Source organism: Barbus barbus (genome assembly GCF_936440315.1).
Source record: "Barbus barbus genome assembly, chromosome: 31".
Taxonomy (NCBI): Eukaryota; Metazoa; Chordata; class Actinopteri; order Cypriniformes; family Cyprinidae; genus Barbus; species Barbus barbus.
Window position 1 is genome coordinate 25748565 of NC_136759.1, and position 25376 is coordinate 25773940.

Here is a 25376-nt window from a genome sequence, read left to right on the forward strand (position 1 = left end):
AGTTGATGGTGTGTAGAGCAAGAAACTTTGGAGAAATGCTTTCTTGTGTTGATGGGAAACCGCCAGTGGCCTTAAAGGTGCAGTCTATACTGTAATATTGACAGGTAACAGTTGGGAGAAACGGTCTCTTCAGTACCCATTACTGTTGTCCAAATTCAAATTACTGGAGAGATCGTTTCTTCCGCCCCTCCTGAGACCCAACGCTCATGCAGGTTGCCAGATTGAGGGCACGCTACAGGGACCATTGAAAATGGAAGGCGATGGCAGTGGGCGGAGTCACACAGAGGAAAACAAAAACAGACATTCCGACATGGAACACACATTTCGAAGCAGAATAACTGGCTGTAGCATAGTTTTTTTTGTTTTTTTTTAATCAAACTTGGCATGTTTCCTAAATATCTGCAAACACATTTGAATACTTTAGTACAGTCAAAAAATTACATAGCACCTTATTTTTTTTATTTTTACACTCTAGAGAAGTACTAGAGAAATTATTTGGGAGGGGGATACCTATTCTGCAAGCATTTGATTGTTTAGAAAGCCCAAATGTGCCGGATGAGTCAAGTTTTTAGTCATGTTTCCTGATAGATGAAGAGTCAGTTTAAAAGCAAATATCTGTTAAAAGATTGTTTTTTTATTTTTTATTTGGCTTTTAGGAGTACACTTGCATACAGATGATCTCCAACATAATGATTTTGTAATGTGACAAATAGGCTTACAGAATAGATTTGTGCGAAGCATTTGAAAAAATCATTCTTTACAAAACTAGTTTTCAATTCAGCAAGACACTTTATCTAAGAATGGGTTTATGAGAAATTCTTGTAAATTTCACAAATAATTGCTGACAAATGGCAAGTAGAATGTGCATTTAAATTATACTCCAATAATCTTTATTTTATTAACAATTTTGTTGCACATCCAATCAGGTTTTAGGCTCAGTATTACAAATTTCAGGCCATAAAAAGTTAAATATAGTATAATAAAAGTCTTATTTATTTTAAAAGGTCTTAAATTTGGGGACAAATTCCAATCCCCAAGTTATTAAACTTAAAAAGTCTGTGATTTCAGTTAAATAAATGTGAGCTCTGATTGTTCAAAGTTGGAGCCGTTTGCATTCGGTGAATATCCCACATTTATGCCTAACCATTGCTTATGATGCACCTTTGATGAATTGCCAATGTTTACAGTAGTATGCTGTAGATGGTTGTATATTTTAGGTCTCATCGTTTTGAATGAGCAGCTGGAAGTAAATGATTTATCTCAGGCTTGTTTATGATTAAAAATCTTTTGTCTTTGTTATTATTGGTATTTAAACAATCTTTTTATTGCCTTTCTTTATAGACACGCTATCATATCAGATATAATTGATGGGACAATCCTGCAGATCAAGGTCATGTAGGCTCTTCTGTCTTTAAATGAGGGTACAGCGTGTCTTCTCTTACAGTAACATGTGGCTGTTGATGTGATGGCCGTCCCGTGCCGGAGTCAAGCGTGTCCGCTTACAGAAAAACACACGCTTATGGGTGAGCCACAGTCTCAGTACGGGACCCTACATTATACCCCCCTGCCACCGGCCGGGGTATTTTTATCCCAGCATGCCTGTGCACAGGACGAGGAGGACAGTATCTTGTTCTTCAGGGCTTGGGTTTCTCGACAGCTGAGAGGAGCCGCTGGTAAAGACTGCTCCTGTGTGCTTTGATTGTCTCCTGTCTTTCACTGTGACCCATTCATTCATTCTGTTCTTCTCTTCTCTCCATACCTCCAGTTCCTTCATTTATTACCTGTGACGAGCTGTTTCGGTCCTGCCCCAAACTACACACAGCTCATTAGTGAAGTCACTAAATTTGTAAGTTTATCATGTAGAAGTAATGAATGAGTGTTTAAGACGTAAATCAGTTCAAAAAGTCTATTTAATAAAAATGCGTTTTAAGAGCCCTATTCCATTCGTTTGTGCTTTATGAACAAAGCAAACATCTTTAATGCAACCTAAGAAATGCATCAAACCGAGCTGCAAAAATAATGATCATTTTACCTCCAGTTCGCGCAGATGTTGATATCTGATCTAGATATAACTCTAAACGTTTAGTGTATATCATGGATGTAACAAAACTAAAGTATATCATTAACATCTTTAGGTGAACTATAATAATTTTTCACTATATTTTTAGATTCAGGAATTTCCCAAAGTTTTTGTTTTGTAGTCCAAATACACTCCAAAGTCGATGCATTTTCTTAACCTTCTGTGGAACGACGTTTTGCAAAATAGTTATATTAAGAAAATTAAAACAAAGATTGCAGCGGCGGGGGGGTGCATAAATTGATGATGCATCAAGAAATGTCCAAATTATGTAATTGCAATATTTTTGCAGATATTTTAAATCTGTACTACTTTCACCTGTCTTTTCTTAAACATTTATGCTAAAACTTCAATCTTGAATTTTGTGCTTCATGTAAAAATCTGGAATCAGAAAGTTTCATTGTATGCAAAAAAATCTTCCCCTCAAACTGTTCAGTATTTTTTTTATTTTTTTTTAAATGGAAAAAGAAATAAAAAATAACATAACATTTAATACTGTCTGTATAATATTGAGTTTTAGTAGTCTATATATGTGCATTTAAATTAAATTGATGAAATTAAGATATTTTTACACACAATTCAGTCAAAATTCCAATATTGTTTTCAAAGAGTATCTTTGAAAATCTTTTACATTCGGCCCGCAGAATCTCACACACACACTAGTGAGGGAATAATAGGGCAATGTTGAAGGCAGTGTTATTGACTCTGTGAGATCAGATCTAATGTAAGAGGCATTAGCGAGATTCGGTGCATTAGATTGAATAAAGATATGAGCTGAGTGTCCTCCTGACAGTGATAAGCAGCTACTGCTCCTCTATCCATGTCCGTCTGAGTGTCTTTGTCTCCTCAGCTTTCACAGCGTTACCGCATCGGCTTCTCTGGGCTTTTCTTGCTCAGAAATGGTCTTCAGTGGTGGCTGACGAACACAGCCATGCATTTAATCAGAATCAGAAACTTTATTGTCATTATACAAAATATAACGAAATTGTGTGTAATCCTGTATCAGTGCAAAAAATAAGATTTACAATTAAAAACAAATACTAAAATAAATAAAACAGCAATATATATATAAACTTTATGAAGTATGAGCATCTTATGACAAAATGATCCTGTATACTTGCTTTCCTAAACAACATTCCTCAGGGCTTTTAGTCCACAAATGTGTTCCATTAGAGAAAAAACACTCAATATGGTGGAATAGTCCCGCCTTCTGAATAAAAGAGACCATCGCTAATCGTTAAGACCGTGAATGTGCATTGACTGGGCTAGCCTAAAAATATTCTTACTGCTACTTGAGCAAACAACATTTATGAGACGGTAGTTGTCAGATTTCATTGGTCATTTCAAATATGATGTTTAATCGTAAGCTTGCTAAACTAAATTTGAGCGCTTGCACGACTGAAAAAGCTGAACGAGAGGCGTTTCAAAGATGGCCGCCGACCGGAATGACTTACTTAAAGGGATTTTGATAAAAGGTACATTTCGACGGATGAAACATGAATACAATACACACAATTAACACGAAAACAACACACGATTCCATGATTTATCCGTGTTCAAGCCATCTTGTGTATTGTCATAAAAATAAAATCTATTTATAATGTAGTGCTGATTGACGTAGCATTTTATCACTGTGTAGAATTCTACAAAATACTATTGTGTCATTCTACGATAAGTTACATCAGATAACAGAGGTTATTTTAAACACTTGACTTATGTTCTGTAGTTTAACTTTGGAGTAAAAACATGGAATTAATCCCATAAATTGTCATGTTTTGATGCTATGCTAAGCTATCTTGCTATTTAGCCATTGTGCACCTGTTGCCAGAACATTTTGATGTTGTGGGACTCATTTTTTTATAAGCAAATCCATGTAAGATCATTGGAACGGCATTTCGTTCACATTAACAACTTTAACAGCTTTAGCAGGAAACGGATTCAAACTATTTTGAGTGCAGGAAAGCCCTGTTTGGGTCAAAGTTCACGAGTTCCACAGCAGCCAGAAGCACAGCGCATCCAGACGCCTGCTAAAGAGAAATCTAACGATAGCCACGTCTGATTAAGAACTCTATTAAACCCCATCCATGAAACTACACTGTAAAAAAAATTCCGGAAAATTTACGGTAAAAAAACAGCAGCTGTGGTTGCCGGAATTCTACCGTAAAAAATACGGTAACAACATTTTAGGTTTTACGGTTTTAACCTAAATTTACAGTTAAATACCATAATTTCATTAACTGATATAACATTAATATACCAACCTATTGATGTACAAAACAGATGTCAGTACTTCAATAGGTTGGTATATTAAGTTTTGTACCTTTTGAAATGCACTGATAACCACCAAATGCAGGTGGTGATGAGAAAGTCACATGATGAACCAAAGCCCATCACAAGCAGCTTTTAATTAATAACATATAGAAGGTGCGTCATACACACAAGCACTAAACACCATCTTGAGGAGACTTATTAAACTGAAATATGCAATAAACATTAATTTAGTAACATTAGCTGTAACATACAACCCTAATAAACATAACTAATAAGAAAAAACTAAGAAACAGTTATTTCAAAGAAAAAACATCAAATTCAAACAATTTGAAATGCAACGCAGGGAATTCTGGGAACGTCAGTTTACGGGTTTTTTTCTCTGTAAATTTTACAGGAACTTACCGTTAACCATTTAACAGGTTTTTACTGCAGCATTTTCAGATCATTTTTTACATCATAGGCTAAAAGAGTTTTATGAATGATGAGTAAATGATGACAAACATTTAATTTCTGGGAGAAATGTTCAGTAATTAAAAAATGTAGTTTAAATGGGCCAATTTCTTAAAGTACTTTTTGTATTTTTGCTTTCTTGTGACTTCTTTTTTTTTTTTTTTTTTTTTTTTTTTTTTTATTAAGAAAAATCCAAAGTTTATATTTCATGAAAAATGTTTTTAAATGCATCTTCAGGGTAATAATATTTTTTGTTTAAATAATTATTAATTCATACATTAAGAGACTTAAAGTATATAATGTGTTCTTTTAGTGAGTCTTTTTCCTTCAATGCGATATCACCTTACTTTATGCCACCAGCTACTATTTAAAAAAAAAAAAAAAATCAAATAAATTATAAATCAGAAATAAAATATGCATAAATGAGTGTCATCAACCCTTATATAGAATTGAATTTTCATGTAAATTCTTTGGAGAGATCTAATGATGGCTGTTCATTTGCATGTCTGGCATGCAGTACACACTTAAAGACTGATTCACCGGGGGAATATTATGACAGGCAGCAGAAAGTATGTGTGTGTGTGTGACTCCCTAGGCCAGTGCTGTGCCATCACTAAACTGTCCTCCCCCAGATGCTATTTATAGTCTACCTCAGAGACATCAGCAAAGAAGAAATGCATCTATAATTAAACTGAGCCTCTCTCTCTCACGCTCTTATACACACTGTCCTTTTACACACTCCTCTTTTAGCGTTTTCTCTTGCTATTTATATTCTTTAATTATTATTCAGATGGTATTTATTTTCTCTTACCTCTTCTCCGTCCAAGAGCCGCTACATAACACCAACAAACAAGAAGAGTGTCTCTGTGCTGTTGTTTGGCCCGCTATGGAATTTTTTACATTAACAGCATGGCATTCCTTCTAGTAATTTAAGTACCATTGAAATACCACAGTATGTAAATATGGCGTTTAAACTGTACAGTGGTGTACTGAAATACCATAGATACAATCACTGTGCTGTGTCTGTAGCAGCGTTATTACAGTCAACTAAAATTCATTATTTGAGAAAAATAAATTATTGTCAAGGAAACATTTCTTATTTTCTATTTAGTTATTTTTTATTTTAGTATAAAAACTAACTAATGCTTTCTCAGTTATACTAAAATAACTCTAGTTTGTAGTTTTTAAATTTATTTTTTAAATATGTTTCTTTAAGGGACTTATCTTTGTCTTCCATTTTTAGCTCTTTCTTTGTAATTTGAAATGTCTATGCATGTCCACATGGGATCTAAAGCCACAGAATTTAGCAAAAACTCCATACAATTCAAACATCCATCATTCATAAAGTTCTGCAGATCCTCTGTCTCTTTCATGCTCTTTTTATTATAGAGTGTGGCTCATTTGATCATTCTTTCAGCAGCCAATATAGCAGGTTTATGCAGCTTTTCTATAAGAATCAATAAAATGAGTCATGAGATTCTGCTTTTATATACAGTATAACATCATACACAGTGGATACTACTTTCTTTTTATTTCCCCACATAATGAACTGTAGCATTAGCTATATCCACAGTGAATGAGTTCTTTTTCTTCACAGTTAACATGGGTAAACAGTGATTTCTTGTGTGATTGGGCCTTGACGTCTCAGTTCTGCGGTCTGTAGTCATTACTATGTTTTTCTCTGGATGTGTCCGTGTCAGTGGGAGGAATGAGTTATTCAATTGTTGTGCTTAATTTGTCACAAATGGAGTACTGGCCAAAAATATCACTTTTTCAATAATTCAAGCCAAATCTGCTTCAATATCTAGGCGACTTTCACGAAATCGCTCTCGTTTTCAGTGCGAAATAAAATAATTTTTGTGTAGTACTGCTTTTATATGTTACTGCTTCTGCATGTTTCTGCACATCATGATCTCATTAAAATAATTATACAGACCTTTTCAAATTACAGTAGTTAGTAGGTGTGTAACAATTCACACGTATTCAGATGCAGTGAAATATTGAATTGTTTTGGTGAGCTTTTTAAAATGCAAATCTAAAAATTGTTCATAATTTATAATATCCATATTTAGCAAACAGTCTCACCCTGGTTGAACCAACATCTATTGTTTATGAAGAAATGGCAGGATCCATGAGAATAATCATCCAAAATATGCATTTTCTTAATTCCCTGTGATTATAAGGTGAAATGCGAGCCGACCGTTCTTTCTCCCAGATTGCTAACCATCCTTGATTTTGTTTTCCTTTTGCACCTGCTGGGAATGAGCAGATATGTTTGGCTTTTCTCCAGAGCATTCAGCTGTTACATTCCTCCTTTTACAATTCCACCTCGTTCCCATCCTCCCTTCTGTTGTGACACGTCCTTGTGTGGAAGAGCAAACCGCCGGAACTAGTTTAATCCTCACTGTTGCACTACTAGTTTCAGACCCCCGAGCCATGCAACGACGAACCTCTGAATCCACACGCTGACTCTTTCCTGCTGAGGTTTTGCACGGTTTATGATTCCGACCCACCCTTTTACGATGTTTATCAAGTGTTCATAAATAAAACGTTATGCTTTCCAGATGACGCGCTCTTTAATGTGGACTCTGTGTACTAACCATTGCTTTTTATATTTAATGTCATGGAAGCAGAAGGTACATGTGACCTCTCTGCCATATGTCCACATTTAATGTGTCTGTCTCTTCCCTCTGCAGCCCTTATATTCCTCTTTTATCTGGTCTTCTATGGCTTCCTGGCGGGAATGTTCAGTCTCACCATGTGGGTGATGCTGCAGACGTTGGATGAGCACACTCCCAAATACAGGGACCGAGTGGCCAATCCAGGTGACAAGCCCACAGCATTAACACAGTATTTTGTTAAACCCCTTTGGAACAATATGTTCTATGAAAAGCACTAAACAAATAAAATGAAATGGAAAATCTCATTTTAAGCCAGTTGCATAGATATCTTTTTAAATTTTGTGTTTTTTCGCACTCCACAGAATTGAGTCGCGTCATCTAGATGTTTCATATACACAGAAAACCCACATACTGCATATATATTGTATATTGGAGAAGTAGAAGCAGTATGATAGTACGCTATGGAAGCTTGTTTCTGACAAATCTCAATTCTGACTACAGTTACAATTGTATATCTCACAATTATGTTTTTGCCCACAATCAAAGCATTGCCATATTAATTAACAGAATTTCTAGATATAAACAGAATTGTGAGCTCTATATATAAACTTTGAATTGTGAGATCTAAACAGAACTGCAAGATGCAAACTGGCAACTGTGAGAAAAGTATAAAGTCGCAGTTAAATAAAATTGTGAGAGATAAACTGGCAACTGTGAAAAAAAAAGAAAGTTACCTTTTATTTTTTTATTATGTGGAAGAGATGTAAACTCGGTCTTGTGAGGGGGAAAAAGTCAGAATTGCGAGATATAAACTCAATTTTGAGAGGAAAAAAGGAAAATTAAAAAAATTATGAAATAAAAACTCCATAATTATTAGATTTAAGTCACAATTTCCCCCTTTTTTTTATTAACCTGTGGCAGAATAGTGTCCTATTATGAACATTGCTATACACAGTGGGGAAAAATGACTGTGCACCTTTTTTTATTATTATTATTATTTGATAATGCTGTGCAGTTTCTTCGAGTATGACCTGCTTTAAGTTTCATAACAGGTTATTTGTACATGTAGGTTTATTGGGGAATGTAGAGGGCCTTTAAATCTGTTCTGGATAAAACAGTAGGTGACCATGCACAAGTTGTATCTACTTGTACATACACCTGCGCTTTATTCTGTTAAAGCAAAACTGTCTATTGTCACAGCAAGTCTCACATGTGAAACACTCAATCACGCCATATTTGCTCATTTTGCAATGCATATCTCTGTGAAACCACTGCTTGTTAAAAAAAGCCTCACTGACTGATGAGGAATTCAACACTACTTTTGTTTTCTTTGCCTTTATGGGTTTTTTTTCTACTTGTACATGGATGCTTTTTAGTGAAGGCAGACGCAGAAACATTATGGGAATATTGTAGGTGGTTTACTGTACTAAGATTTACTGTTATAAATACACAAAGACATTTATACACACACACGCAGAGATATGTATATGTTATTTATAGTGTAGCCTATTTATACAAGAAGGCTATATGATGCGATCATACTCGAAATGCTTCTAAATGGATTATTGTGTGTTTCTAAATGGCACTGTCTTCAACTCAAGCATGATTTTTAAACCATTTCAAATGAAAATATTTGAAATTATATTTAAATTATGTAAAATATGCCAGTGACCACATGGTGCACAGCAAGAATCAGATCAATACCTGCCTTAAGGATTTATTGATCTGCTCATGTACAGTAGGTAATGGTTCAAAAGTGTAAATACATTTTTATTTGTGTAAATACAATTGAGAGTAACAGGACAGTAGAGGTGCAGTAGAGGTGACGTTTAGCTGATATGATTTATTCTGCGCTATTTTTACCATTACCTCCATTGCAATCAGAAAACACAACAGCAATCTCAGCAGTGTTACACATCATCCATTAGCCTCCCCCACACTCTCACTATCTCTCTCTCTCTCTCTCTCTCACACACACACACACACACACACACAGCGGCACAGACTGCAGCCCACACACTTGTGTACAGTGGTTTGCGATGAGAGCGCTCCAATTCCATCCTCTTGCTTGATTATGAGCACCGTTAAACCCGGCGAAGTGAGGCGCAGCTCACAGGTCTCTCTCTCTCTCGCTATCATTCATCCTTCCCCAAGTGTCAATTTATTCCTCCCACTGATCTTTTTTTTCTTTCCTCCCTCAGCCCCCCTCCTCCTCCTCGACATCTTTTAGTAACAGAATGTTCTCAGTACAGACGCAGTTGGACATTAGTTGCGGTTTAGTGTGTCCAATTATCTGTGCATTGACCGTTCCAAGCATGATTTTGAGGCGTTAATGAGCACGCATCAATGATTATGACCAAAAGTGTTCTGATACAATAATAAAACGCACACAGTGAACATTAGTACAACCCAAATTCTGGAAATGTTGGAACGTTTCTTAAATTTGAATAAAATGAAAACTAAAAGACTTTCAAATCACACGAGCCAATATTTTATGCACAATAGAACATAGAGCACATAACAAATGTTTAAACTGATAATTGTTATGCTTATCCACTAAATGAGCTCATTTAAAATTTGATGCCTGCTACAGGTCACAAATAAGTTGGCACGGGGCAACAAAGGGCTGAAAAAGCAAGACATTTAGAAAAGATTCAGCAGGGAGAACGTCTAGCATAACATCATCAAAGGATTCAGAGAAACTGGAGAAATCTCGGTGCATAAAGGACAAGGCCGAAGACCTTTGTTGGATGCCCGTGGTCTTTGGGCCCTCAGACGACACTGCATCGCTCATCGGCACGATTCTGTCATTGACATTACTAAATGGGCCCAGGAATACTTCCAGAAACCACTGTTGGTAATCACAATCTGCTGTGCCATCTGCAAAAAGGAAGCGCCATGTGAACATGGTCCTAAAGCGCCCTCGTGTCCTGTGGGCCAAGGCTCATTTAAAATGGACTGTTTCAAAGTGGAAAAGTGTTCTATGGTCAGATGAGTCCAAAATTTACATTCTTGTTGGAAGTCACGGACGCCGTGTCCTCCGGACTAAAGAGAAGGGAGACCTTCCAGCGTGTCATCAGCGTTCAGTTCAAACGCCAGCATCTCTGATGGTATGGGGTGCATAAGTGCATATAGTATGGGCAGCTTGCATGTTTTGGAAGGCACTATGAATGCTGAAAGGTATATAAAGGTTTTAGAGCAACACATGCTCCCCTCCACACAACATCCATTTCAGGGTAGGCCTTGTGTATTTCAGCAGGACAATGCAAAACCACATACTGCATAGGCTTTCCTGTAGCTCAAATAGTAGAGCATGGCGCTAGCAACGCCAAGGTCATGGGTTCGATTCCCAAGGAAAGCAAGAGCTGATAAAATGTAAAAACTGTAACTTGAATGCAATGTAAGTCGCTTTGGATAAAAGCGTCTGCTAAATGCATAAATGTAAATGTACTGCAGCTATTACAATAGCATGGCTTTGTAGCAGAAGAGTCCGGGTGCTGAATTGGCCTGCCTGCAGGCATTAGATTTGAAATGAGATTATTTTGTGCATAAAATTTGTAAAAATGTCTGTTTAAACATTTGTTATCCATGTTCTATAGTGAATCAAATATATGCTTGTGTGATTTGAAGGTCTTTTGGTTTTCATTTTATTCAAATTTAAAAAACGTCCCAACATTTCCGGAATTCGGGTTTAGGGCTGCACGATTAATCGAAAAAAAATCACGATCTCGATTCATACATAAATGCGATCTCATGGCGATTCACTTCCGTGTATTTCCCTTCATTCAGATCATGCTGCATTCACGCGTTATTGGTCACACTCACATAATAACAAAACACTATTAATTCACCAATCAATCATAAATCTCGATCACTTTTCTCCTCTCCCTCATTGGCCACATTCTGCTGTCACTCACATGACGTGTAACAAGGCGGCAGACCTAAACGGAGTCAATAGGCGCGTTCGCAAAATGATCACCGGATGACATCAAAGTACCACGAGAGCGATAAGAGAGCAGTCGGATCCTATGCATTCAAATCGCTCTTGCGGTACTTTGATGTCATACGGTGATCATTCTGCGCAGCGCTGCTTCAACGGGGCGTCAGCATCAAGGCTTGACGGAGGGCGTGTCTGAAGCTTGGTGCTGATCAGAACCGCTGAGAAACAGAGTTGAGACACGCTTTGATCTCGCCGCCGCGCGGTCACGTGCTTCATGGAGCTCCCAATAGTTCCAAACAGCTCCGCGCTGTCCATAGGTTTGAATGGGATTAATCGGGTCAGACAACAACAAAGTAACAACGTTTGTCTGTGGAGTTTAATGGAAATAATATTAATGGGTTTTTCTTGTTTAACTATGGAGTAAAAACATAGTACAATGCAACACACAGGATAAGGCGGTTACATTTCTTTGTATGCAAAGTATAAATAGTGTAAACTGCTTAATAAAGATTGGAGACTTGAGGCATGACTTTGTGTTTTTGTGTTACACTTATTCCTGTGGATGTGCAGACTAATGATAAAATAAATTATGCTTATTTAAAGAGTATAAGAAGTCTAATTAGTATGTAAAATGTGTTATTGTATTAATATATATTTCTTCATCTATGGTAATCTATTATTCACATTTTAATACAGTTATGATAACTAGTTTAGTTATTGTAGCTAGTGTATCTATAATAATATAATAAAAATCGAATAGTCTCACTAGCTATTATCTAACGATAAACATTATTAAACCTGACGACGTGAAAATACCACTATTAATTACTATTCAAGAATAGGTCAGCTAAGGCGTTAAAATATTTTAAAAAGCAGTTATTTCATCAACTTACCAGTGAAAATGTATGTATTAAAATAAACATTAACTATAACGCGTTTCATAAAATACAACTACTGGTCAGATTTCCGAGAGAGAAACTAATGCGTTAAAATGGCAAAAAATGCTGTAATTTCCTCAAATTTCTGGCGACTGTGCTTGAGAAGCACTGAAATGAATGGGCTTCAATGCTGAAACTATCTGTTGTTTGGAACAATTGGCTGCTCCATGACACGCTTTACTTCCGCATTCCTAAGTTCCTATGGAAGCCTATGGGAGTGTCGCAACTCTGTTTCTCAACGGCTCTGGTGCTGACGCGCCGTCATCGTGATAACAGCCAATCACATACTTTTCTGGTGCTGCATGAACGGGATTGGTTAGCATCTGCGCTAGGGTATTTGCATAAGGCGATCTGATTGGCGTTGGCGTTTGAAAAGTTTTCAACTTCTGCCGCGTGCAACGCCAGTGAAGCGACGTGAGGGACCCACAATTCAGTTCGGCAACGCTTGACGTCACTCCATTCAAAGTAAACGAGAGGCGTTGACGCCGACGCCCCGTGTGAATGTGAATATTATTTATTATTGTTAATGTTCTCTTATGTTCAACAACTTAAAGCTTTAAAATTATTCACTTTAAGGGGTCTAAAATAAAGAAAAGAGACAGTTTTTTGTTACTCCAGCACTTTATTATACTGAATGTCCTGTGGGGTTTTTTTGGGGGTGTTTTTTGTACTTGAGTGCAATACATTTTGGTTGAAAAAATGAGAATCGTGATCTCAATTCCCATGGAGAAAAATCGTGATTTCACATTTTAGCAAGAATCGTGCAGCCCTATTCGGGTTGTACAAGTGTTAGGTGCCTTTGAAATAGTGCATCATTTTGAAAACATTTAATTCTACACTGATAAATTGTAACACTTTAAGGACCAATTCTCACTATTAACTAGCTTGCGTATTGGCTGTATATTAGTACTTCTAAAGCACATATTAATGCCTTATTCTGCATGACCATATTTTAGATCCCTTAATCCTACCCCATACCTAAACTTGACAACTACCTTGCTATTACTAAGATGCAAATTAGGAGTTTATTTAAGATGTAGTTAATAGTTAGCTAATAGTGAGACCTTAACATAAAGTGTGACCTGATAAATGTCTGAAATTCCCACATGGAAAATCTGGAAATGTAAGTTTATTGATACGGAAAGATTTCCAAATACCTTTTTTAAATATAAATTTTTGTAGCTATGCTTACCTCTTAAAAAAAAAAAAAAGCTAGAAATTAGCAGTAAGAAAGGTAAGTTTTGCAAATCCTTGTATGGCCAGAATGAAAGACTGGAAAATTCATGAAGGTGAAAAGAATAGGGATTCAGTTTTGAAGGAATCTTGCATGGATAATTTTGAAGTATTGTAAATAAGAAAACATTCTAAAAATGACACAATGCACACATTAAATCGGTGGCTTGATAACATGAATGTGCTATAATCTCAATTAATTGGTATCTTGTTCATCTGCATGGCATATTTTGTCCACAGGGCTGATGATCAGGCCGAGGTCCTTGGAAATTAAATTTAACCGATCGATTCCCCAGCAATACAACAAGTACGTGCAGCACCTGGAGTCGTTCCTGCAGCGTGAGTCTCATCACTTTACCTCTCTACATCTTTGCCTTGTCACAGTATAAAGTGATCATGAACACAGCACCACCTGAACCTAATCCGATAAATCAGAGGATACTTTAACCCCCCATTCAGAACCAGAGCTGGAGTCAAGAACCTGCAAGACCAATGCAAGACTGCCTAAAACCCAGAACCGTGCCAGGCCTTCCAAGACTGAGACCAATGTCAGGCCTCCCCAAAACCCAATCAAACCTAGATCCCTTAATACCAGCCCCCTATGACCTAGACCAGGGAGGTATTCCAGAAAGCAGGTTATGTGACACACCTTGGTATGTTTGAGGATAAGCGAGCGGATAACCTCAGCTTTCGGTTCCGAACTCAGAGGTAATTTTCATGGTATATGTAGGTAACCATAGTAACTTGCCCTCTGAAGATATCATGCAGGTTATCTTCCAGGGTTAGTTCACTTCAGAGCCATCAGCGCATGTGTGATCTACTGACGAGCCTTCAGTGGGAGTGACAGATAGCGCACAACATTATATGTTATTACAATATAGTTGTGTAATATAGCGTACTATAAACGTGGATGTGTGTGTGTGTGTGTATATATATATATATATATATATATATATATATATATATATATATATATATATATATATATATATATATATATATATATATGTGTGTAAATGACCATTGAACAAAACAAGAAAGAAACCGCATGGTGCGCTTTTTCTTAGCGTCTGTTTCCATGGTGACTCGTCGAATCCTCGCCTCGTTGAGAGTGTCTTGAGTCTTAACCGGGAACATACTCTGAGTTGAATGAACTTACTCCCAGACACGTTTTTGGAACCACATACCTTGAGTAAGCAGGTTTTGGTTTAATCAACCAAAAGTTCATGGTTTAGCTGATTAAGTTAACCATGCTTTCTGGAATACACCCCTGGGCTGCGCAGTTCTGCAAAGTTTAGCTTTGACTTTGATCAAACTCACCTGCCTGTAACTTTCTAGTAATCTTGAAGACGTTCGAGTAGCTTGTTCAGGTGCTATTTTTATTAACATTAAACCTTTTATTTAATATTTGTATATTATTATTATTATTAGGTTATATTAACTTCTAGGGCTATATTTTAATATTTCATATAAATGTAATATTTTATTTCTACTTTCAATTCGTGTATCGCTGTACCTAATTAACATTCTGTATAATTATGCTATTTACTAATATTTTGCAAATACTGTAAACGCCTGACAATTATGCCAACACTTTATGATTGGAGGCTATTTATGCCAGATGATAAATGAGCGTGTTGTTTAAATTTACAAATGAAACTACGTGAATGATTCATTCCTCAACGAAACACTAGGCAGTAGGCTATAATATTAATAATTATTAATTCGCAGAAAAAAAAGAAATGTTAAATGCAATCTTCAAACTGCATTTCCAATAGGCTATAAATTCCAGTCAGCATAATCAAAGCTTTGTCGAGCTTATACATTATGTAAAGAGATCGAAATGAAGGGAAAAAACGAATATAATAATAATGGCGTTCCCACGAGTTAATATGTCGTGGCCACGACAAAACTAAGTGAACAGGCCCCTCCTGGGCACCGTAATTATCTTTGTGTGGGTGGATAAAAATGTTTGCAACAAATTCTATTTGGAGGATATTCTTAATATGGCCATATTTTAGATCAAATAAAGACACATTTTTACCAACCTGTTTTTGTAGCACTGTTGTTCATAAAGGTCATATTTGGGGCAAGCAAAAGCTACACTTTAGAATTTAGGAGGAGGACGAGGTGCTGCAGTCAGTGATTGTGAAACAAATCAAGACTTAACTTAAAATCACCTATATTATGAAAATTATACATTAGGTAGCAGCATAGTCAAAAACATTATTTTAACCTCTCAGTACAAAAACTTGTCAATGTCCTGTTTATGTAGCCTCTGGTTGGGTGTTATCTCCCACTGTTGATGGTTAAATGTACTTGAGTTTGCCTGTTAACTGCACAAATGGTTATCAGCTGCATGCTATCACCACCCCACCTGAAAGCTCAGAAAGTGAAGTCTTTCTTGAATGGATCAGCTACGGCAGTCACAAGTGACTCATTTAAGCACCCATGCAATCAAAATTAGAGTCTTGTGGTTTTTAGTCCATGTCTGTTAGTTTTGAGATCACGTGGATCTGCTAAAACCAACATAGTTAAAGTCTTTCTTTTCTGGGCAAATAGAGCAAAAATATATATGACCTTATGTCCTGCTCAGAGGCTTGTACACATTCCTGTCCGATAAAACACTTTCTCTAATTCCCTATTTCCCTAATTCCACCAACCACTGATAAGCCATAGGAAATTGTGGTTTAGTGGTTATCTGATGTAGCAAGCCTACTATCTTCTTGGAAGACAAGAACACCTCTTAAAGTCAAAATTCCCACTTGCATACTTTTGCGTAAATCCCACAACATCTCAGCACCCAAGTATGCAGCTAGTGATAAACACAAGTCAAAAATTCCTCTGCAATCTGCTACTTTGTTGACAGTTCTTTGTTGTCCTCCCTCAAGATACAATGTCCCAAATCTAACTTCAATGCAGATTTTAAACTAAACCTATTAGTTATTTAAAGACCAGTACAAACTTTTGATGTGTCCTGCCTCGACAACAAAATGAAATGCTCCAAAACAGGAATGTTGTGCTTCTCAAGTCATATATTGGGAGCTTTCAAAGACTTCCAAAATGGTCAGACTTGTAGACAAGAAAGACATCTCCCAACCACACAATTGTCACAAATTTCTGCTGAAGATTTCCAGCTTGGCACCTTTATTTTACTATCTACTCTCTCTCATCTGTTTCTTCAGCGTACAATGACTCTCTGCAGGAGGCGAACGAGGCCTGTCCCAGTGATATGTACTTTGAGCAAGACGATGTTGAGGAGAAGAAGGTTTGCCAGTTCAAGAGAAGTGTGCTACGACAGTGCTCTGGACTGGCTGATAACAATTTCGGTTATTCCGAGGGTCAGCCATGCATCCTAGTCAAGATGAATCGAGTGAGTCACTGTTTTTACGCTCTCCCAGGTCAAAGCTAGCTGTTAGCACAGAGGTTCTCAACTCTGGCCCTCGAGATCCACTTTCCTGCAGAGTTTAGCTCCAACCTTGATCAACCTCAACTGTCTGTAACTTTCTAGCAATCCTGATGACCTTGGAGTTGAGAACCCCCGTGTTAGCATATGTTCTCCAGACGAATTGAGACCTGGTGCTCATGCAAGGACGCAAAACTTCTAGTCCAGCATGAATGTGTTCCAGTTGTATTCTAGAAATGTAAGCATGTGATCAAACCTGTTTTTAGATTTAGAAGGATGTTTGTTCATTGTTTATACTCCTTTGCAGGTGATTGGGCTTAGGCCAAGAGGAGACCCGCATATCAGCTGCATAGCCAAGGTAATCCCAAATCACACTGTGTTACTAGCTTCAGAGTGTTCGATATCAGGATGAGTGTGACTTGATGGAGCCAGTCTGAGTTAATGTGTGTGAGTGTTTCCATCTTGCGTTTTCACACATCTGTTTGTATCTGGTCTCTCTCCACGCTGCCTATAGGGCCAGCAGTATTAATGGTGGGTAAGATTTCGGGCCCCAGCCCCCCATTGTTTCCCCAGGGTCCTTGCCCCGGGCCTTTTCCATCTCTTTGCTGCCTCTCTCCTGTACTGCTTTGTCTCTGGTGCTTTTAACCGTCCTCATTCTAGAAATGATGTATACCTTCAGATCCCCAGTCATCGAGAACGTAATGCATAGCGTCTAGGTAAAGTAAATGTAGCTGTGGGTCCTTACACACCATGGGAACCCCTAAGGCCCTGTTTACTCCTGATATTAATGTTTCGGTTGATTCAGTCACAAGATTTCCGTTTACCTCTGGCATTCACATGCAAATTGTGGAACGCTCTAAACTACGGATGTGCATTACTGCATGTTCATTATCATGAATAGTGAAGAAATTTCCAGTCTAGTCAAATGTTTTCTTTTAATGCTGACCAGGGGTGTCCAATCCTGCTACTGGAGGGCTGCTTTCCAGCGGAGTTTTGCTCCAACACACCTGCGTGGACGTTTCTAGTTATCTTGAAGACCCTGATTAGCAGGTTCAGGTGCGTTTTATTAGGGCTAGAGCTCAACTTGCTGGAAGATGGCCCTCTGTACTCTTAAAGGGATAGTTCACCAAAAAATGAAAATTCTGTCATTAATTACTCACCCTCATGTTGTTCCAAACCAGAAAGACTTTCATTCATCTTCGGAACACATATTAAGATATTTTTGATGAAATCCGAGAGCTTTCTGACCCTGCATAGACAGCAACGCCACTGCCGCGTTCAAGACCCAAAAACGTAAGGACATCGATAAAATAGTCCATGTGACATCAGTGGTTCAACTGTAATTTTAGGAAGCTTTATGTGCACAAAGAAAACTAAAATCGTCAAAACGAAAGCTCGTTATCCTGTCTCTGCGATATTGAACGTGATATTGCGTAGCTTGTCAGTGAACTACAGCTCTGTGTATTAAATGCCGCTCCATCTGAAAGCAGGTGAAGATTTACTACTAATCACAGAACCGGCTTTACTGACGAGATGCGAATGACATCACATGTGAATAATTGCACAGCCCTAGAACTGATCATGTCCTCCACATCAATACCAGTTACAGCATGAAATAAACATGATTGAATGTTTGAAAGTATTGAAGCTATCCTGTCTCATGTAATTGCTCTATTATTGTTTCAACCACTCACATCAATATATGTCTTGTAAACAATACAGTATGTCATGTAACATCACATTTACCTCAGAAAAAAAACATATTCTGCGACCGAAATCTCATTAGTCAGCTAGAAAAGTGAACTCTAGAGAGGAGCATTTCCCTAAATGTATGCACCGTATAATATTCATTATATATATATTTTTTTTGTACTATGCTTCAATATTTATGAATTTTGAATAAATCCAAGTTTTTGACAACCATTTAAATGTTTATATAAAAAAACCCGAATTGGAGTAGAAATATAAGTTTGTAATTTAGCGTTACAGTTAGTATTATAACTTCAATATTTTAAAAACTTCGTGTAATTCGTGTTTTTATACAAATCAGTTATTATCAGTTATACCTTTTAATATAATAATGTAGTACCGACTCTCATGTATGTTTTACAGCATTAGTTTTTTTCCTTGAAAAAATTTCCCATGTACTGTACCTGATGTGTACAAAATGATCAATATTGAATCGAATTATGAAATTTGTGTCAATACCCAGCCCTAGTTCCTACTGGTGGTGTGAATGCATCCAGGGAAATGGTCCTAGGGGAAAATTTAGTTCTCAGAGGACCAACTTGGTGGCTAGTTCCTATAAGTGAGTTTCTATAACTACATGTTGTTAAAGGTTCTTCATGAAGCCATTGATGCCAATAAAGAACTTTATTTTTACAAGTGCAGAGCAGAATTAGACACCCCTGCTTTGGACTATCAGCATAGGATCTGGTCCAATTTACAACTTATTCTGCTCAAGAACAGCCTACTTGTACAAGAAGAGACTTGAAATGTCTCAAGATTTGATACCATGACGAGGCAAAATCGTGTGATTTAATCAAAACTTACTGTAGCAATTCAGTAACGTAATCATAACCTTCAGGGTTGTCGTGGCCACAGTGATGTTTACTCTACAAATGCTTATTTAGCACTTGAGTTTGGATCCCCATATCAGGTGCAAACAGGGCCCATTGCTACTGGGAATCTTCCACACAGAAGTATACTATGGTCAAGTCAAATTCATGGTTTTTTTAGGTATTCCAATTGATTTTATTGACACAGCAATTTTTTTTTCTTGCAAAACATTGTCTTTTGACCTTAGTAACCTCTTACGAACATGTCCACAAGCATCTAACCGATATCAGGGACAAGTTATGCAATGTTGGACTCACTTGTTTGCTTCCTTCGAATAGTTCTATGCTGCAGATGTGAGACGTTCCTATCAGACCTGCCCTGTTTTTCTCTTGTCCCATGAGAACTTCTTTACCACCCTTATCATTTTGTCATTTTTGTACCTCATGACTTCTGAGACCTCTCACCCATCTGACCCTTGAAGGTATACAGCAGACACAAGGAAGTGCCCTCTGCTCCTTAGGATCTGAACTTTAATGCTTTTGCTCTTAAATTATGCCGATGGTTCCTGCTTTCAATCTTGCCATTTCTTACTAAACAAACTTCCACTAATAGAGACCTTGCAATGTTTCAATGGGACTTTCACACATGCAGCGATTACATTTGCGTATTAACTGTTCCGGTGATATTACTGCTGATAGCATCTGTTGTTCACATAAGCAACGGTGTTTGGCGTTTTATGCATTTTGATAACACTTCTACAGCATCGTCAAAACATCATTAAAAACGCATTGTTTGCTAACATTGTTTCGCCAGCAATCGTTAAATGTATAGCGAATATACAATAGGCCTCATTCAAGTCGTAAACAGACCATTTTAACAAATCATTGTCATTTTTGCGTAAAATATTCATAAAACACATGAAATTGTACACAAGTAAAATGAATGTCTCTAAAACAAATTCATGTTAAATTGAATGCAACAAACATTTTACACGCATTAGTCGTGTTTGTGTTTCATGAATGAGGCCCAAAGTCTGCATCGATGTCTATGTATGTCAACTAAATTACGTAAATGACAACTTGTGATGGTGTCAGCTCCTTCAGAACATTTGTAATTTTACTTATACAAAACCTATATTAGTAATATTCTTGGAGAATCATAACCATATACATGTTAAAACCAGTAAAGCTATGTATACATGCAGTGCTGGGGAGTAACTGATTGCATGTCATCTGGATTATGTAAACCGATTCCAAAAATTAAGTATTTATTAGATTATTACATTTTAAAATGCTCATAAGATACTTTTTTTATTGATTTACATGATTGCAAATGATTTGCACAATAGCAATAAATTATTCTTAATTTGTTGATGCGCCCTAATTATTATTTTTCATCATTTAAGTTTGGTTTCGTCTTTTAAACGCATTGGATTCCCAAACTTATTTTTGTCAGCCAAACTTCTAATATATCTACTTGAAGAACCTCCTGAGATTTTAAGCAACACGTTTGCATGTTCACGGTACTATATACGCATAACTTGGAGGTAAACAAATAAAATATTTCATCTTTTATTAGTGTTTTATTTTCATTGCTGCTATTTTATAATTATTTTCATTTCACATTTTTACGATTTAATTATTAGCTTTTCATTAAAGGGTTACTCGACCCCAAAATGAAAATTGTCATTAATCACTTACCCCCATGTCGTTCCAAACCCGTAAAAGCTTCGTTCGTCTTCGGAACACAATTTAAGAGATTTGGGATGAAACCCGGGAGGCTTGTGACTGTGCCACTGACTGCCAAGTAAAGACCACTGTCAAGACCCAGAAAAGAGTGAAAGACATCATCAAAATAGGCCATCTGCCATCAGTGGTTCAACCGTAACGTTATGAAGCTACGAGAATACTTTTTGTATGCAACTAAAACAAAAATAATGAGTTTATTAAACCATTCGTCTCCTCTGCGTCAGCTTAGCGCCATTTTGGAGAGTATCTGCTGGACGTAAAATACGTACGCTGTTCTGTATCAGCCGCACCGCGTGAATACGCTGTTTTCGTTCAAATCAAAGCATTAAAAAAATTGAAAGCGGCGTATCCGAGATTGAACCACTGATGGCAGATGGCCTATTTTGATGATGTCTTTCACTCTTTTCTGGGCCTTGACAGTGGTCTTTACTTGGCAGTCAGTGGCACAGTCACAAGCCAAAATATCTTAAATTGTGTTCCGAAGACGAACGAAACTTTTATGGGTTTGGAACGACATCGAATGATTAATGACAATTTTAATTTTGGGGTGGAGTATCCCTTTAAACTCATGAACCCCATGCAGTTCCTTCAAGCGCCCTAGTTTAAGAAACTTTGACGTTGATGTTTAATGCACTTGTTAATAACACCATATAGAATATATTTTCTTTCTCTTTGTATTTTTATTTCAAAACGGAACAAGATTATCCTGTTTAAATCAATGTGATGATTGGCTCAAAACTAATCAAAGTAATCAAAAAGTAGTCTGATTATATTACCTAAAATGTGTAATGTAGTGGATTATGTTACGAACTACAATTTCCGTCATGTAATCTGGAATCCGTAACGGACTACAATTTGTACTTAATTACCCAATATTTCCAGCAGGACCAAAAATTGCAGAAGCTGATCCACATCTGTTTCGCGCATGACTACTGAATGGAGAACACTGTTGAATTTACAGCAAAAGCGGCTTGTGTGAAAGCCACTAATGAAACAGCACATTTTCTGAGCTTCTGTGCTGATTCTTAATAATTACATTCTTTGAATTTGATTATTAAATCCTGAATCATGGTCTCAGACTACTGATGCTTTAAAATGACTGTATAGCTTCTTTTAGTGTTTTTATTATCTTTTTCGTTGGATTACACGGTCTACAAGCATGCATCACTATGATGAGCTATTATTAGATACTCAACCATTTCAGAAGCTTATGGCAAATCATCTCATTCGGTTCACTTAATGAAAGATGAACCACTTCTTGAATGCACAGGAAGTGGAAACAGCTTGTTGCTTCCTGCTACTGCCGGATAAACGGTATGACTGTGATGGACTGCGAGCAGAGAGTTATGGATTCATGTGCTCATGTACAGTACAAGATGCAAAATAAATGTCATTTGTACGAATCCGTTTTCCCCCTTTTCAGTGTGGATTTGTGTTTAACCTGCTTTATTCAGAGATCTGCTGTCTGTGCATTTGAAGAGGGTGCTTATTCTTCTTTGTGTCATCAGTGTGAGTGATGTGAGCGCAGTCTGTTGCTACTGGCAACTGCACACGTGTCACATGACGCGTGTTGTCTGTAAAGTGCAGCAGTGTGATCTCATCCTTTGTCGTGTTTCTCTCCTGACACAGAGAGAAACTCCCCTGCAGATGCAGTATTTCCCCACCGAGGGCAAACTCGACAAGAGTTACTTCCCCTATTATGGCAAGACATTGCATGTAAGTACAATAAAGCAAATATTGTTCATTGTATGGATGCACAGTATACTAGTGAATATTGTCAGAATAAATCATGTAAAATTGTGTGGTGTTTATTCACTTTAAAATATGTATATTTTATGTATAGAAAATATATAATTTATGTGAAAATGTAATTTCTATTTAAATATGTTGTATATCTTTACAAATAAATATATTAATGTTTATATATTAATAAAATATTTTTCAAGTTATATTATGTATTTATTCTATGAATGGAAAATATTAATAATTATACTAATAAATCTATATTTTTATTTTTGTAATGATCGTATTGGTCTCATTCATGCCTTTTTATGATAGAAGATAAAAGCAGAGCTCATTTTTAAGTGTTAAGCACAAATATTTATATTAGTATTAATTTAAAACTAAACTATGTATATTTTATGTATTGAATATATGTATATTTATTAAATATGTAATACATTTTATTTTAATATTTATATTTGAATGTGTATTTTATCTTTTGTATAAAATGCTTATTTTAAAATATTTTTATATTCTATGCATAGAAAATATGGAATATAAAATAATTAAAACCATTTTTATAAATGATTTGTACTGGTCTAATTGTGCCATTAATGCTAGAAAGTAAAACCAGGCTTGTTATTAAGTATTAAGCATGAATACTTGCATATTAGTATTTTTAAAATGTAAATATTGCATGTATATTTTATGTATTGAAAATGGATATGATATAAAAATATCATGCATTACATATTTTGTTCATATTTTAAAATGAATGTGTACTTTTGATGTATAAAAAGTATATTATCCATTATATAAAATGTTTCAAGTGTAAAATATATTTAAATTCTTTATATGGAGAATGCTGAATACAGAATAAGTCATTAAAATATTTTTTCTAATTGATTTGTATTGTCTAATTGTGCCTTTTTTTTTTAAAAGGAGAAGATAAAATCAGGGTTTGTTTTTAAGTATCAAACTTTATTTTTTACTTGCTTATCATCAGAATCACATCTGTATAAGACATTTTTTATATTGCTGTGTCCATACTTAATTATTGCAGAGTTTCTTGTCATATTTCTCACATTTTGGCTTTGTTTTCTGGTTTCTTCTCTCCATTAGGTAAACTACGTCCAGCCGGTGGTAGCCGTGAAGCTGCTGCTGATGGAGGACGACTATAACTCCGAGCTCGCCATCGAGTGCAAGGTGGAGGGTTCAGACCTGCTCAACAGCGACGAACGCGACAAGTTCCTGGGCCGCGTTACCTTCCGCGTCCATGTGTCCAAGTAGCCTAGATCGTTCACCGGAGATGCACGATGTCACTTCCTCTCACGCAAACCCTTCTCACGTTCATCATGTCCATATCACACACACCCCGTCCCCTCTGAGGCGTCCCAGGAGTTCGATCAGGGCCTTTACGAATGCTCGTCCAGGGTGAAGTTCAAACCTCGTCCTGGATTCAAGTGTAGTTGGATGCACACAGACCTTCACTGGCCCTGCGTTACGAACGGGCCAGGGATGGAAAAGTGCATGTGTGTGTGTGGAGGTTAATGAAGGTTTTAGGACTTAATTCATCGATTCGCCCATTTATGATAAAACAAAACAACGGAATTCAAAGGTAAAAAACAAGATACCGCCTCATACGAGAGAAGCTAGAGTCATCGTGTAGTAAGTTTAGGGACCTGTAAATAGATGTATCAACACATCGTGGATGTGGTCTGCTCCCCTCATAGTACTGTTTAGCCTGCCGTGTGTGTGTGTGTGTGTGTGTGTGTGTGATGTGAAGCCTCTGTGTACATATTTAATGGATTTTAAACACTCTTTATCTCGGTCATTGCTCTCACGTCGTCTGACTGCTGTAAGAAATCAAGAGTATGAAATTATATAATAGATGTAATTTAAGATTATTGAGAAATGAATAAATAAGGAGGAGGAGGGAGGGGGAAACGCCAAAAAACATCTATATATCAAGCCTGGTTTGAAACCTGTCCACCATCCGAGGGAAAGGATTTTTTTAAACCTCTGCAGAAACTGTTCTTTGTGCAGATGCCTTACGATCTGTATGAGTTTAAAAATCTTGAAATAAAAGTGATTTTAAACAGATTCGGTTGGAGTGTGTGCAGTGTTTGTTTTCTTCGATCTACTGAAGAACATATGAAAGTTGTTCAACTTCAACAGCAGCGCTTTATTTCTCAACTCGTCTTGAAATAACACTTTTCTATCTCAGTATATTATGAAATGTAATTTATTGCTGCGATCAAAGCTGAATTTTCAGCATCATTACTCCTTAATCCTTCAGAAATCATTGTAATTTGCTGCTCAAGAAACATTTCTTAACGTTGAAAACGGTTTTTGCTGTTCAATATTTTTGTGGAAACATATATAAAAGATTGAGAAATAAGCATATATGT

General features: G+C 36.6%; 1 protein-coding gene across 1 annotated transcript in view; it reads left to right on the forward strand.

Annotated features, from left to right (window-relative positions):
* The window catches only part of atp1b3b (ATPase Na+/K+ transporting subunit beta 3b), a 29568-nt gene extending 4499 nt beyond the window's left edge, over positions 1–25069 (forward strand). Inside the window, exons 2-7 of the mRNA XM_079388353.1 lie at positions 7495–7623; positions 13771–13869; positions 16716–16903; positions 17244–17294; positions 22873–22959; positions 24088–25069. Of these exons, the coding sequence (XP_079244479.1) occupies positions 7495–7623; positions 13771–13869; positions 16716–16903; positions 17244–17294; positions 22873–22959; positions 24088–24255 (722 nt within the window). The 3' untranslated portion in view covers positions 24256–25069. The remainder of the gene's footprint in view (positions 1–7494; positions 7624–13770; positions 13870–16715; positions 16904–17243; positions 17295–22872; positions 22960–24087) is intronic.
* The last annotated feature ends 307 nt before the right edge of the window (positions 25070–25376 follow it).